Below are 13,083 nucleotides of genomic sequence, written 5' to 3' on the forward strand. Positions count from 1 at the left end.
CAGAATATTACAGTAGTTGGTATTACCAAGGAAACTGTCCGTGTTTGTACCGGTACCACATGAGTGCAGCCGCAGCAACAATCAGACAGAGAATGACTAGAATGAGTAGAACCCAACAGGCAGCAGAGGTCTCTGCGAGGAGAGAGGAGATACCGTTAATATAAGAAACAGTCTGTATTTATAATTACATGTAATCATGTTGCCCAAGCAACCATCATGGCTCCAATGCAAAAACTTTCCTGCAGAAAACAAAGAGATAATACCAGGTTATAAGACATGTACATATACAGTAAGAGATAAGTGTGTATTATGACCATCTTAGTAATGGTTATACAGTACCTTTCTGTAGAAAGGGGAATAAGGCCATACATATGATATTAACACATGAAGTGAAAGATAAGTGAACATCTGGCTCAACTTTGTTATCCATGCTACAACACATTTCTCAACCTCATATATGTGTTTTATATGTATGCCAGGAAAGCCAATATTGTTGCCAGGCAAAATTCCCTATGGGACAATAAAGTATTCAATATATCAATCAATCAATCATATAACAATTATAAGCATCTTATAAAACAGCATAAGCAACTAGTTAAGCAACCAGCATGAATAGTGTGTGTGTGTGTCTCACTCTCTCAGGTGCTTCTCACCAGAGGATGTGTGTACATAGAGGGAGCCAGTGGCTCGTCCGTAGGGGTTGGAGGCCAGACAGACATAGAGACCATTCAGCTCAGAGCTGAGACTGAGGAGGTGCAGTTTGTCTCCCTCAGCTCTTACTGAAGACCCAGGCCATGGCTGGACCACTCTGGGAGAGAGAGAGAGAGAGAGAGGAGGAGAAGGGCTTTGTGTGAGTGTGTGTGAGATAGGCAAAGGCATAATTTGACTACCAGCATAATATATGAACATACTGAAGCTGCAAGATAATCTGTTTCATATGTTTAAACAAGTGTACCTAACATTTACATTTAAACTGGTTTGAACTAGTTTACATAGGAGTCAGTACCTGCTCCAGGTGTAGTTGGGGTGTGGGTTGCTGTCTGCTACACATAGGAAGACTATGGCTTTAGAGGCCTCACTAAGGGTAATGTTCACTGACTGAGGTGGATCTGAGAGAGAGAGAAATGGTTACAGATACTGCAGATATAGAATGTAAATAGACCTACACACTCATACCAAGACAGACCCATAACAATGGCACTACAGGCTCTGAGGAGCAGTGGGCAGGAGTGAAACTTTAATCCACAGATGAGGCAACACTAAGAATTTTGTTTGTGAACCTTGTCTTCCTTCATTTCAGTTTGATAGATTACTTACAGTAGAGCAGTACAATGAAAGCGGGTTAAGGTCAATACCATTTGTGTGCCTCAGTGTAGGATAGTGGTAGTGTAGGACAGTGGTAGTAGAATATATTTACAGTGGATGTCTATAGTGTAGGACAGTGGTAGTAGAATATACTCACAGTGGATGTCTATGGTCTAGGACAGTGATAGTAGAATATATTTACAGTGGATGTCTATAGTGTAGTACAGTTCTAGTAGAATATACTTACAGTGGATGTCTATAGTCTAGGCCAGTGGTAGTAGAATATATTTACAGTGGATGTCTATGGTTTAGGACAGTGGTAGTAGAATATATTTACAGTGGATGTCTATAGTGTAGGACAGTGGTAGTAGAATATATTTACAGTGGATGTCTATAGTGTAGGACAGTGGTAGTAGAATATATTTACAGTGGATGTCTATGGTCTAGGACAGTGGTAGTAGAATATACTGACAGTGGATGTCTATAGTGTAGGACAGTGGTAGTAGAATATATTTACAGTGGATGTCTATAGTGTAGGACAGTGGTAGTAGAATATATTTACAGTGGATGTCTATAGTGTAGGACAGTGGTAGTAGAATATATTTACAGTGGATGTCTATGGTCTAGGCCAGTGGTAGTAGAATATACTGACAGTGGATGTCTATAGTGTAGGACAGTGGTAGTAGAATATACGTACAGTGGATGTTTATAGTGTAGGCCAGTGGTAGTAGAATATATTTACAGTGGATGTCTATAGTGTAGTACAGTTCTAGTAGAATATATTTACAGTGGATGTCTATGGTCTAGGACAGTGGTAGTAGAATATACTGACAGTGGATGTCTATAGTGTAGGACAGTGGTAGTAGAATATACGTACAGTGGATGTCTATAGTCTAGGCCAGTGGTAGTAGAATATATTTACAGTGGATGTCTATAGTGTAGGACAGTGGTAGTAGAATATATTTACAGTGGATGTCTATAGTCTAGGCCAGTGGTAGTAGAATATATTTACAGTGGATGTTTATGGTGTAGGACAGTGGTAGTAGAATATATTTACAGTGGATGTCTATAGTCTAGGCCAGTGGTAGTAGAATATACTGACAGTGGATGTCTATAGTGTAGGACAGTGGTAGTAGAATATATTTACAGTGGATGTCTATAGTCTAGGCCAGTGGTAGTAGAATATACTTACAGTGGATGTCTATAGTGTAGGACAGTGGTAGTAGAATATATTTACAGTGAATGTTTATGGTGTAGGACAGTGGTAGTAGAATATATTTACAGTGGATGTCTATAGTGTAGGACAGTGGTAGTAGAATATATTTACAGTGGATGTCTATAGTCTAGGCCAGTGGTAGTAGAATATACTGACAGTGGATGTCTATAGTGTAGGACAGTGGTAGTAGAATATATTTACAGTGGATGTCTATAGTCTAGGCCAGTGGTAGTAGAATATACTGACAGTGGATGTCTATAGTGTAGGACAGTGGTAGTAGAAAATATTTACAGTGGATGTTTATGCTGTAGTTGTAGGTCTTCTCTGTTGCCAGGGCAGACTGGTTGACCACACACTGGACCTGCTGCTGATTGGCTGCCTTGGTTGGTACCCCGAGCAGGTGGCTGAGTACTGTGGTGGTGCCATTGGTGTGCTGGGTGGAGTTGGTCACCGTCCTCAACAAACTGCCAAATTCACCTGTCTTCCATGTCACTTCTGCCTGTGGCTTGGCACCAGCAGCCACGCAGGTTGACAAGACAACCTCATTCTCCCCAATGACAGGAGCAACATCAGCTGTCACACTCACTACTGGAGGAACTATGACCAGAACACAAACCAACAGAGAACAGAAAACATGAACAAGTCAATTATAAATGTGGAATTATACATGATAAAACTACCAAACACACACGCACAGCCCGTCATGTGAAACTTGTTCAAATGCTCATGTCACATGACCAACACACTTTAAATAAACCCTTTCATGTTCTCTATCTGGCCAAATGCAATATACATCATTAGTAGCTATACATTTACTGTATTGTAGGTTTGGTCAAATCCAGTTAATAGGTTTTTAGCTCACCCTGATGAGGTATTAAGTTTCACACATCACTAAAGCTGTTACTCATTTTCAGCAGTTCCACTGAAAAGCAATCACTGCCCGGTGATTATGCCGTTAAGGGATGCTGTATATAGTGGTGTATATATTCCAACATCTGTTCCACCATTAGGTAAACTATTAATGCCTGTGCTCTCCTGGTTACAGCTTGAGTAAGAGGATACACTCTTAGGAAAAAGGCACTAAATACAACAATATAGTGTTCTTTGGTTTGTCCCCATATGGGAACCCTTCTTGGTGCTAGGTAGAACCCTTGGAAGAGGGTTACAACCCTCTATGTAGACTGCTTCCATAGAAGGCTGCTTTCATGTACTGTCATACACCAGATGTGCAGTGAAATGTGTTTTTTATAGGGTCAGCCATAGTAGTACAGCACCACTGGAAATTAGGGTTAAGTGTTTTGCTCAAGCGCACATCAACAGATTTTTCACCTTGTTGGCTCAGGTATTCAAACCAGCTACCTTTTCGGTTACAGGCCCAATGCTCTAACCGCTAGGCTACCTGCCGCCCAAGAAACCTTATATCTTTGAAGGAATCCTTCTAGAACCCTCTATGAACGGTTCCACCAACCTTATTAGCCTTTAAAATTAAACTCTTTATGCCAATGCCTTACATACAGTATATATCATAAAGCCTTTCTTTGAGTGCCTAGTTAAACCCTAAAAAGGAAACTCATGCTTTACAGGCCACATCAGGCCTGCAAGTCACATTATGCTGGCTTGGAAAGTAATGTGTAATTGCTATTGGAGTCCAGCCACTGAGGATGTAAAACAATTGCAACTTTTAATCACCCGCAACTTGCATTCAGAATGACTGCCAGGGTAGACTGATAAATAAGACTACCTAAATCATCTGAACTGGAATAACTTTCTCAGTAATGGGTGCAATAAATCCAACTTGTAACAGATTGGATTCGTTTTGAAAAATACATGTTATTTATCTTAGTGTAGCATAATATTAATTTACTAATCACTGGACTTGCAAAAACACAGATATTGAAATAAACAATAAAAAAATCCACCTCCAATAGAGCACGCTGAGAAATATGATAATGATGGGCGTGGTTGAGTGTTTTACTCTACACCAGAAATAATATATATATATATATATATATATATATATATATATATATATATATATATATATATATATATATACAGTGCCTTCAGAAAGTGTTAACAAATATAAATATATTTCCTGAGCTTTCTTAAATCTTCCAGATATTCTTTGACTATGTATTTTTTACCATTAGTGAATGTGTTTCTATGGGCTATAGTAGTAAAGGCACAGATTGTATGTACAAATATTGCCATATACTGTACGTACAGTTTAAAACATGTTTTGAAATTCATCAGATTACTGGAACTCCTGATGTTAAAGTTTTTAAAAAATTATAATAATAATAATACAATGAAAGTCTTATAAAAATTCAGTAGGGTTCCATGTCCTTTCTTGCCTTCCAAAGAGTCCTTATTGACTCCCAAGGAATCTTTAAAGAACCCTTTCTTCCAAAAACTGTTAAGATAAGGTTAAATGTAGAACCATATCCCTCTGGAAAGAACCCCTTTGGAACTATTATTTCTAAGTGTAGGGAAGATGGATTTTCCATGGCAAGGTAAAACCTGTAGATGAGGTCTCTGACTCTTGTTTCACTTGAATAATGAACCTACCTCTTTAGAATGAAATGGCTGCCATTTTTGTATTTATTTATGTAAAAAGTATACTTGGTAATACCAGACTTTATACAGTGCCTTGCGAAAGTATTCGGCCCCCTTGAACTTTGCGACCTTTTGCCACATTTCAGGCTTCAAACATAAAGATATAAAACTGTATTTTTTTGTGAAGAATCAACAACAAGTGGGACACAATCATGAAGTGGAACGACATTTATTGGATATTTCAAACTTTTTTAACAAATCAAAAACTGAAAAATTGGGCGTGCAAAATTATTCAGCCCCTTTACTTTCAGGGCAGCAAACTCTCTCCAGAAGTTCAGTGAGGATCTCTGAATGATCCAATGTTGACCTAAATGACTAATGATGATAAATACAATCCACCTGTGTGTAATCAAGTCTCCGTATAAATGCACCTGCACTGTGATAGTCTCAGAGGACCGTTAAAAGCGCAGAGAGCATCATGAAGAACAAGGAACACACCAGGCAGGTCCGAGATACTGTTGTGAAGAAGTTTAAAGCCGGATTTGGATACAAAAAGATTTCCCAAGCTTTAAACATCCCAAGGAGCACTGTGCAAGCGATAATATTGAAATGGAAGGAGTTTCAGACCACTGCAAATCTACCAAGACCTAGCCGTCCCTCTAAACTTTCAGCTCATACAAGGAGAAGACTGATCAGAGATGCAGCCAAGAGGTCCATGATCACTCTGGATGAACTGCAGAGATCTACAGCTGAGGTGGGAGACTCTGTCCATAGGACAACAATCAGTCGTATATTGCACAAATCTGGCCTTTATGGAAGAGTGGCATGAAGAAAGCCATTTCTTAAAGATATCCATAAAAGTGTAGTTTAAAGTTTGCCACAAGCCACCTGGGAGACACACCAAACATGTGGAAGAAGGTGCTCTGGTCAGATGAAACCAAAATTGAACTTTTTGGCAACAATGCAAAACGTTATGTTTGGCGTAAAAGCAACACAGCTGAACACACCATCCCCACTGTCAAACATGGTGGTGGCAGCATCATGGTTTGGGCCTGCTTTTCTTCAGCAGGGACAGGGAAGATGGTTAAAATTGATGGGAAGATGGATGGAGCCAAATACAGGACCATTCTGGAAGAAAACCTGATGGAGTCTGCAAAAGACCTGAGACTGGGATGGAGATTTGTCTTCCAACAAGACAATGATCCAAAACATAAAGCAAAATCTACAATGGAATGGTTCAAAAATAAACATATCCAGGTGTTAGAATGGCCAAGTCAAAGTCCAGACCTGAATCCAATCGAGAATCTGTGGAAAGAACTGAAAACTGCTGTTCACAAATGCTCTCCATCCAACCTCACTGAGCTCGAGCTGTTTTGCAAGGAGGAATGGGAAAAAATGTCAGTCTCTCGATGTGAAAAACTGATAGAGACATACCCCAAGCGACTTACAGCTGTAATCGCAGCAAAAGGTGGCGCTACAAAGTATTAACTTAAGGGGGCTGAATAATTTTGCACGCCCAATTTTTCAGTGTTTGATTTGTTAAAAAAGTTTGAAATATCCAATAAATGTCGTTCCACTTCATGATTGTGTCCCACTTGTTGTTGATTCTTCACAAAAAATACAGTTTTATATCTTTATGTTTGAAGCCTGAAATGTGGCAAAAGGTCGCAAAGTTCAAGGGGGCCGAATACAAGGCACTGTATGGGCAAATAACATTGAAGAATAGAAAGGAAAGTTTTACATCTTCCTAAGTCTGAGGGTTGCTTTAACCTTCCAGACTTGGAATTGTATCAGCACGCTAGACAAGGCTTTTACTTGCGACATATAAATGCACTAAAGAGGAACAATGGGTTGACTACATATTGAAGATGCACATGTTCATCAACAGAATCGTTTCATGGGTCTATTTGCAAAGGCTAAAGCTAAGAACATTAACAACTTCATAGTTAAGAATATGAAAAAAATGAAACATTTTACAAGAACCAATATCACTTCCTAAAAACAAACTTATGGAACAATGCTGGATACTGTAAGGGTTTTCCTCCTCCTCTTCATCAAGAACTAGGGTCAGAACGTGACAGATACCTTTTCAGAAACACAATCTTATGGAACAATCCTTGGATAGCTTTTCAGAATTCATCGATAAATAGCCCCACATGGAAAACTAAAGGCATAGAAACCATAAATGACTTGGTAATAGGAAATACATTCATTTCCATGACCGCATTAAAAAGCAATTTTGGGTTGACCAATGTCGATATTTAAAAATAAATGCAACTTAAAAGTTCTATTTCACAACATTTCAATTGGACATCAGAGCTATTTTGAGGGAATCAATCCTATGAGTCAGAAAAGGATGTTCATATGATTGGTAAGCTTTACAAAACCTTGCAGAGAGCCTTTTCAACAGACAATATAAACTTTTGGAAGATTTAAAATAACGGATATCGGCACAAGATGGAGGGAAGGTTGGAACATAACTAACGAGATTACAGTTAACAAAAATCTATGCTTAATCCAGTATAAATACATTTTTTGAATTTAAATACAGGTCACAAAATTCACAAATTCTACCGCACAACGGCAGTCATGTCTGAAGTGTAAAATTAATAATGACTCAATAATTCATGCTTTCTGGGAATGTTACAAAATTAAAAAGTAATGGGCAGAGTTGGAAAGATGCAGAGGTACTGCAATGTAAAGATACCATTAATTTGTCCATCTGTATATTTCAAGACATGACATATGAGGGTGCAATGAGATACCCGATGGGTTAGGACAATACTCTTCTCATCAATAATCTTAAAAATAAAAAAAAGATACACACAAAAGCTGGAAAAAAGACAATCCTCCGTTTTTCACGAAATGGAAAGTTCAAATGCTTTATTAATTTAAAATAATTGAAAGAGCCTGGTTGACGAAAAAACAAAATGGTGCAGTTTGAAGCCATGTGGCAGAAGGTGTTACGTGTGCTGAAAATAGGGGTGGAGGCTAGTGGGTCTGGCGGGTGTGCTGTAGATGTTTGTATGTTTTGTATTGTTGATAAAAGATCAAATAAAATCTTGTAAAAAAAATATATATATATACCAACCAACTTTTTAGCTGTTGAGTGTTGGTTATCACACGCAGTCTTTCTAGAATTTCAAAAGTAGAAACATTGAATCAAAGAGTGAAGGAAGAGTACTTACCTAGCACAGTCAGAGGTATCTCTGTAGTGTATGCTCCACTGGGGAAAACACTGAAGATACATGTGAAGATGCCTTCATCAAGCAGTCTGACAGCAGTTATTCTAATAGATCCAAGGTTTTCTGATGGGTTCCCAATAAACTGGACTCTACCTGTCAATCCATTCTGTGAAATAAATTTAGTAACCCCATTGGGATCAATCAGCATAAAATTATGGTTCTGTGTTTCTTCCCAAGTACTTTTCTGCCATGTTATCTGTTCGAGGTCCTCAGTTGTCTCTATCAGTCTGCAGGATAAGTCCACATCCTCTCCCTGTACCACAGTCCTCCATCCTCCAATCACATGTGTACCTGAAGAGAAAACACAAGCCAAAAATACAGTCCAAAAGATACCTGTAGAATAGATGTTTATGAACTCTAATAAACAGAGATGTTACCTAAACACACAGACAAGACCAATATTAGTATTTAGCTGTGCTATGAACTATGATATCCTATTGATGCTGAAATGTGGCTATTGCAACAACAAATGTGCCAATTACTCAATCTTTGACCCTAACCCCATTTGGACAGCCATAGTCAGAGGAGATGGCTAAAGCACGCACTGATCTGGGTTCAGTCTAGGCTGAAACTACTTAGTGAATATGTTATTAGAATAATAAGCCAAAAGCCCTGACTCTATTCTTACACTTAATCAAGAGTAAGATATTCAAGACATTCCTAGATACTTGTGCATGCTCAGCATGTCTCAAAACATACTGGGTTAAAAACATCGTAAACATAATGAGGTAAAAACAGTAAACATAATGATTTAAAAACATAGTAAACATACTGAGCTAATGTGTGTGCCTTATCGTACCCTAAAAGTACCAGGACTGCAATTTAATGGTGGGGCTTTGTGGTTGTTATTGTCCTTGCATTGTGTCAACATTAAAAGAGAGAAAAAAACATGCACTCAAAAGTATGGCATTTTATGACATCAATCGGACATCAACCTACTTTCTGTATTCCTCTGGACGATGAGTAGAATCACACAGCACAGCTTCCGTAACATGCTTTGTTCTTCTCATTGCTAGGGTCACTACGTAAAATGTGATAATAGCATTACATTACATTTTGAGATTGGCGTTTTGTAATGAGGACCAATTAATTATTTTATGTACGACAGTTATGTAGGCTAAGCTACATCGAATGTTAAAGTATGTTGAATACAATGCTAATTATTTGAGCAATGGTCTGCAATCATTACTCCTTGATGGAGACTATTCACGTCTTGCAAAGTATCCTACACTTTATTACAAAAATCAACAAACAGTCCTACATTGGTCAGTAATAATGGAAGTAAACAGATGCAACAGTAAATGTAATAGGCCACAAACCTTTGTTGAATGTAAGTTCTTCTGCTGAAGCAGCCGACACCGTTTGTGCTGCCAGAAAACGCTCCAGTAGGAAAACGCTTATTCGCTTCGAATCGACTGCGTCATTGCATCTCTGCTGCATCACATTTTGCGCAGCTAGGCAACTATACTGATGCAGGTACCTTTTGCAAATGGTCGCATGCAGTTGGGCACATGGAGGAGAGAATCATTTTTCGCAGTATCCTCAAAACCGTGTCTTTTTGACACAACTGCTGACAGCTACAGGGACATAAACACAAAAATGCTGCTTGGAGACAAGTGTCCACGATAGTAGGATTGCCAGGTCAGTTTAGTAGTGATGTTGTGCTAGATGTGGCTAGTTAGCGTTAGCTAGCTAGCTAACCTAGCCAATGAGGTGTGTGTGAAATAAATAGTCAAATAAATTATGCTAGTTACTACCCCTGATAACTTTACCAAATAATCATGTTTGAAAGAGTGAGAGTGTGTATTCTAGATAAATAGCAATAGAAATGGTAGATACTACTGTACCCCTGATAATTTGGTCAGATAACCGTGTGTGTGTGTGTGTGTGTACAGTAGGTGACATGTCCATGATAGCTATCTAATAACTATAGTTATGCTAGGTAATGGTTTGGCTTATCATGTTCATGTCTATGTAGAAGAAGACTGTAGGAGGAAGTGGAGAGGACTCAGGGACCGGTATCAGAGAGAGAGAAGGGCAGAGAAAGAGAAGAAGAGGTCTGGGTCAGCAGCTTCAGGTCAGCAGCCTTGGCGCTTCTGCCACATTCTTTTCTGGATCCATTTATTGTGTCTATGGCAATGAGTGGCAATTTTACAGCTAGACCCTCTACTACGTCATCCACAAGTGTTGTTGCCACCGGTGCATCAAGACCCTCAACGTCACCTACAAATGCGACCATCGCCTCCACCGGTGGAGTGAGACCCTCTACAACATCTACATCATCCACGAGTATGACCACCACTGGTGCAGCCATGGAAGATGATGAAATGGAGGAATCACCTCTGGATCTAGGACCACCTGAGATTATTATGAACCTCACGGAAGTGACCACTGAGGACCTTGTTGAACAGGATGTGGCCGTGGAGAGAAACGAATAGGAACATCACACCAGGCGTCATCGGAGGTACCAGATCCACTCAACTAATTTCAGCAGAGGCTCCTCCAAGCCGTCGAGAGGGATGCAGCCCAACCTGATGCTCACAGGAAGGAGGATGAAGAGACCCTCTTTGCCATGAGCTTGGTGCCAACACTGAAGAGGCTGCCTTAGAAAAGAAAAGCAGCAGTCAAGGTTAAAATGCTTTTCGAAGCCGAGTTCAATGGTACGTTTTCTTTCTCTCCACATCACAGGTAGTGTCATAAGTGTGCGACAGTGAAGTAAAGTAGGTTATTTTTACAGTATAGTCATGTAGGTTAATTGGTATTTCAGATCAAAGTATTAATATGAGGCAAATGTATAGCTGTTGTTTCTGGGTTAGAAAATTTCCTAAAACAGTTTGCTGTCGAAATATCTGCCTGTCATATTCATCTTTTGATCTGAAATACAAATTCCATGAGTAAACAGCAAGTATTACCAACTTTACCACACTGTTCCTATATTTATGCCACTAACTACACTATGCAAGCAGTATTTAATTAACATAAATCTCACCTTTTATGGTGTCATATTATGTTAAGCTTGTATGTGTTGTTTTTCTCTTCCCTTTCAGAAATGGAGTCAATTTAGCCGACCAGCTCACAGGAAGGACAGGAAGAGGACAGGAGTTGTCTGGCTGTTGTTTTGACCTCCCTCGTTGTACCTTTCTTTTCACACACACGTCAGTTCTGTTTAAATTCAGTCAATTCATAAAGTCATTTGTTTATAAAGTCTTAGGATAGCATTCATTATTAGTGTTACATACATTTCTGAATTGAAACTCATACAGAGTTTTCACAGATGCTCTTGGTCTCTTATGAGACTAAAGGTGAATATTTCTTTCATTTAAAACCACTTGAAAACCAGGGTGTTGAAACTGTTTGTGAAGTTATGTTCCATCGACTGGTCCATGACGTCCAGAGGCCATTTGTTTGTTTAGCTGTGTTATGGCTACATATTATTCCCTTTTTCCCAGAGAATGAGACACACACACACCTCTTCGTAGCTCAGATCTCCAGTGCCCTGCCCTCTCTCTTTATGGCCATGTCTGAAGTTCCCCTACTACGTCTAGGCTTTATGAGTAGTCCCTGTATCGGTCTGCAGTTGTGCCAAAAATACATGCTCTTGCTGTTCTCTTACAGATTACAGGCTACACATTCATAAAAAATAAAAATGTACACGCACGCACACACCTCTTTCAATAGTTTTATTTTTTTAAACATTTTTACAACACACATACCTGTCATGTTCCTTCCTGTACTTGAATACTTTATAAATTATAATGTTTTCATAGTCAGTTGATTATTAATATCTAATTTAGACTTAATCTGCTTATTTCTTCCCTACACCTTTGCTGATCTAAGACAATATGAAAGTAAAAACATCCAGCATAGGGCCTCATGAGGTTGGGTCTTAAAGGGAAGGCCTCATCGCCGACGAAGACGTGGGGAACAGGTCCCAGGTCTTCAGCCCCAGGGAGTGATGCAGGTGGTGGAATATCCAGGGTGCCATCCTGAAGTGCCTGGCCAAAGGCAGAGTCTCGGAGGGTCCCGCCATCACTTCCCTTGCCGTAAGCACCAACATCGACAACACGGAAACAGTAGATGGCATCTACCACAGCCAAGAGTACAACTGAATATGTACCCTTGTAGTTGTAGAATTGCGAACCTGAGCACGGTGGAGCCTGGATTACTACATGTTTCCCGTCAATGGAGCCAAGACAGTTGGGGAAATTCCACCTCTCCAGGAACTCGGCAGCGATGGCCCTCCAGTCTTCCTCCTTAAGGACAGGCATGTATTCACCAGCCAGACACTCCCAAATGGCTTGCGCCACAGAGGGGACAATGCCTGCCACCGTGGACCGTCCAACTCAGAAGCTGAATCCTATGGTCCTGTAGGAGTCCCCTGTTGCCAAAAATCTAAAATATAATTAAAAATAATGATCAATATTGTGTATAACTTGAATTCCACCCACATATTATATCTACTCATATAGCTACCTCATTAATGTTTAGTATGCTTTACTAATTAGATTGTAATACTCATCAACCATCATTAACAATGCCTTGAAACAGTACAATTCAGTCTATGACTATATCAATAAACTGTAGTCCAGGCCAAATCTACTCTTAGAAAGAATGGTACTATCTACTTACAGGGTTCTCTGGCTGTCCCAATAGGAGATCCCTTTTAGGTTCTAGGTACTACCCCTTTTGGTTCCGAGTAGAACCCTATTGGGTTCCATGTATTAAGTGTTATACCTGGAACCAAAAATGGTTATCATATGG

At 39.4% G+C, this 13,083-nt stretch overlaps 1 protein-coding gene and 1 pseudogene across 10 annotated transcripts in view; one reads left to right on the forward strand and one right to left on the reverse strand.

Moving 5' to 3' along the window:
• The window catches only part of LOC110520455 (nectin-3), a 100,147-nt gene extending 89,821 nt beyond the window's left edge, over nt 1-10,326 (reverse strand). For 4 of the 9 annotated variants that reach the window (XR_016494819.1, XM_090230226.1, XM_090230224.1 and 1 more), the window contains exons 1-7: nt 9,642-10,326; nt 9,262-9,343; nt 8,266-8,613; nt 2,813-3,118; nt 1,007-1,109; nt 654-808; nt 27-132 (exon numbers count right to left, since the gene is read on the reverse strand). Coding sequence is in view for 7 of the 9 variants with exons in the window: in XM_090230226.1 (XP_090086352.1) it covers nt 27-132; nt 654-808; nt 1,007-1,109; nt 2,813-3,118; nt 8,266-8,613; nt 9,262-9,316 (1,073 nt within the window). In the remaining 2 variants the exon portion in view is untranslated. The remainder of the gene's footprint in view (nt 1-26; nt 133-653; nt 809-1,006; nt 1,110-2,812; nt 3,119-8,265; nt 8,614-9,261; nt 9,344-9,641) is intronic. The other 5 variants (XR_016494820.1, XM_090230228.1, XM_090230227.1 and 2 more) reach the window with 3 other exon arrangements.
• Nucleotides 10,320-12,266, forward strand: LOC110520459 (uncharacterized; annotated as a pseudogene). The gene is made up of 3 exons (XR_016494821.1): nt 10,320-10,982; nt 11,370-11,477; nt 12,160-12,266. The product of XR_016494821.1 is annotated as an uncharacterized LOC110520459 (transcript).
• Nucleotides 12,267-13,083: the final 817 nt, after the last annotated feature.

This window comes from Oncorhynchus mykiss, chromosome 3 (assembly GCF_057628025.1).
Source record: "Oncorhynchus mykiss isolate SJ-2025 chromosome 3, ASM5762802v1, whole genome shotgun sequence".
In the NCBI taxonomy this organism is placed as follows: domain Eukaryota; kingdom Metazoa; phylum Chordata; class Actinopteri; order Salmoniformes; family Salmonidae; genus Oncorhynchus; species Oncorhynchus mykiss.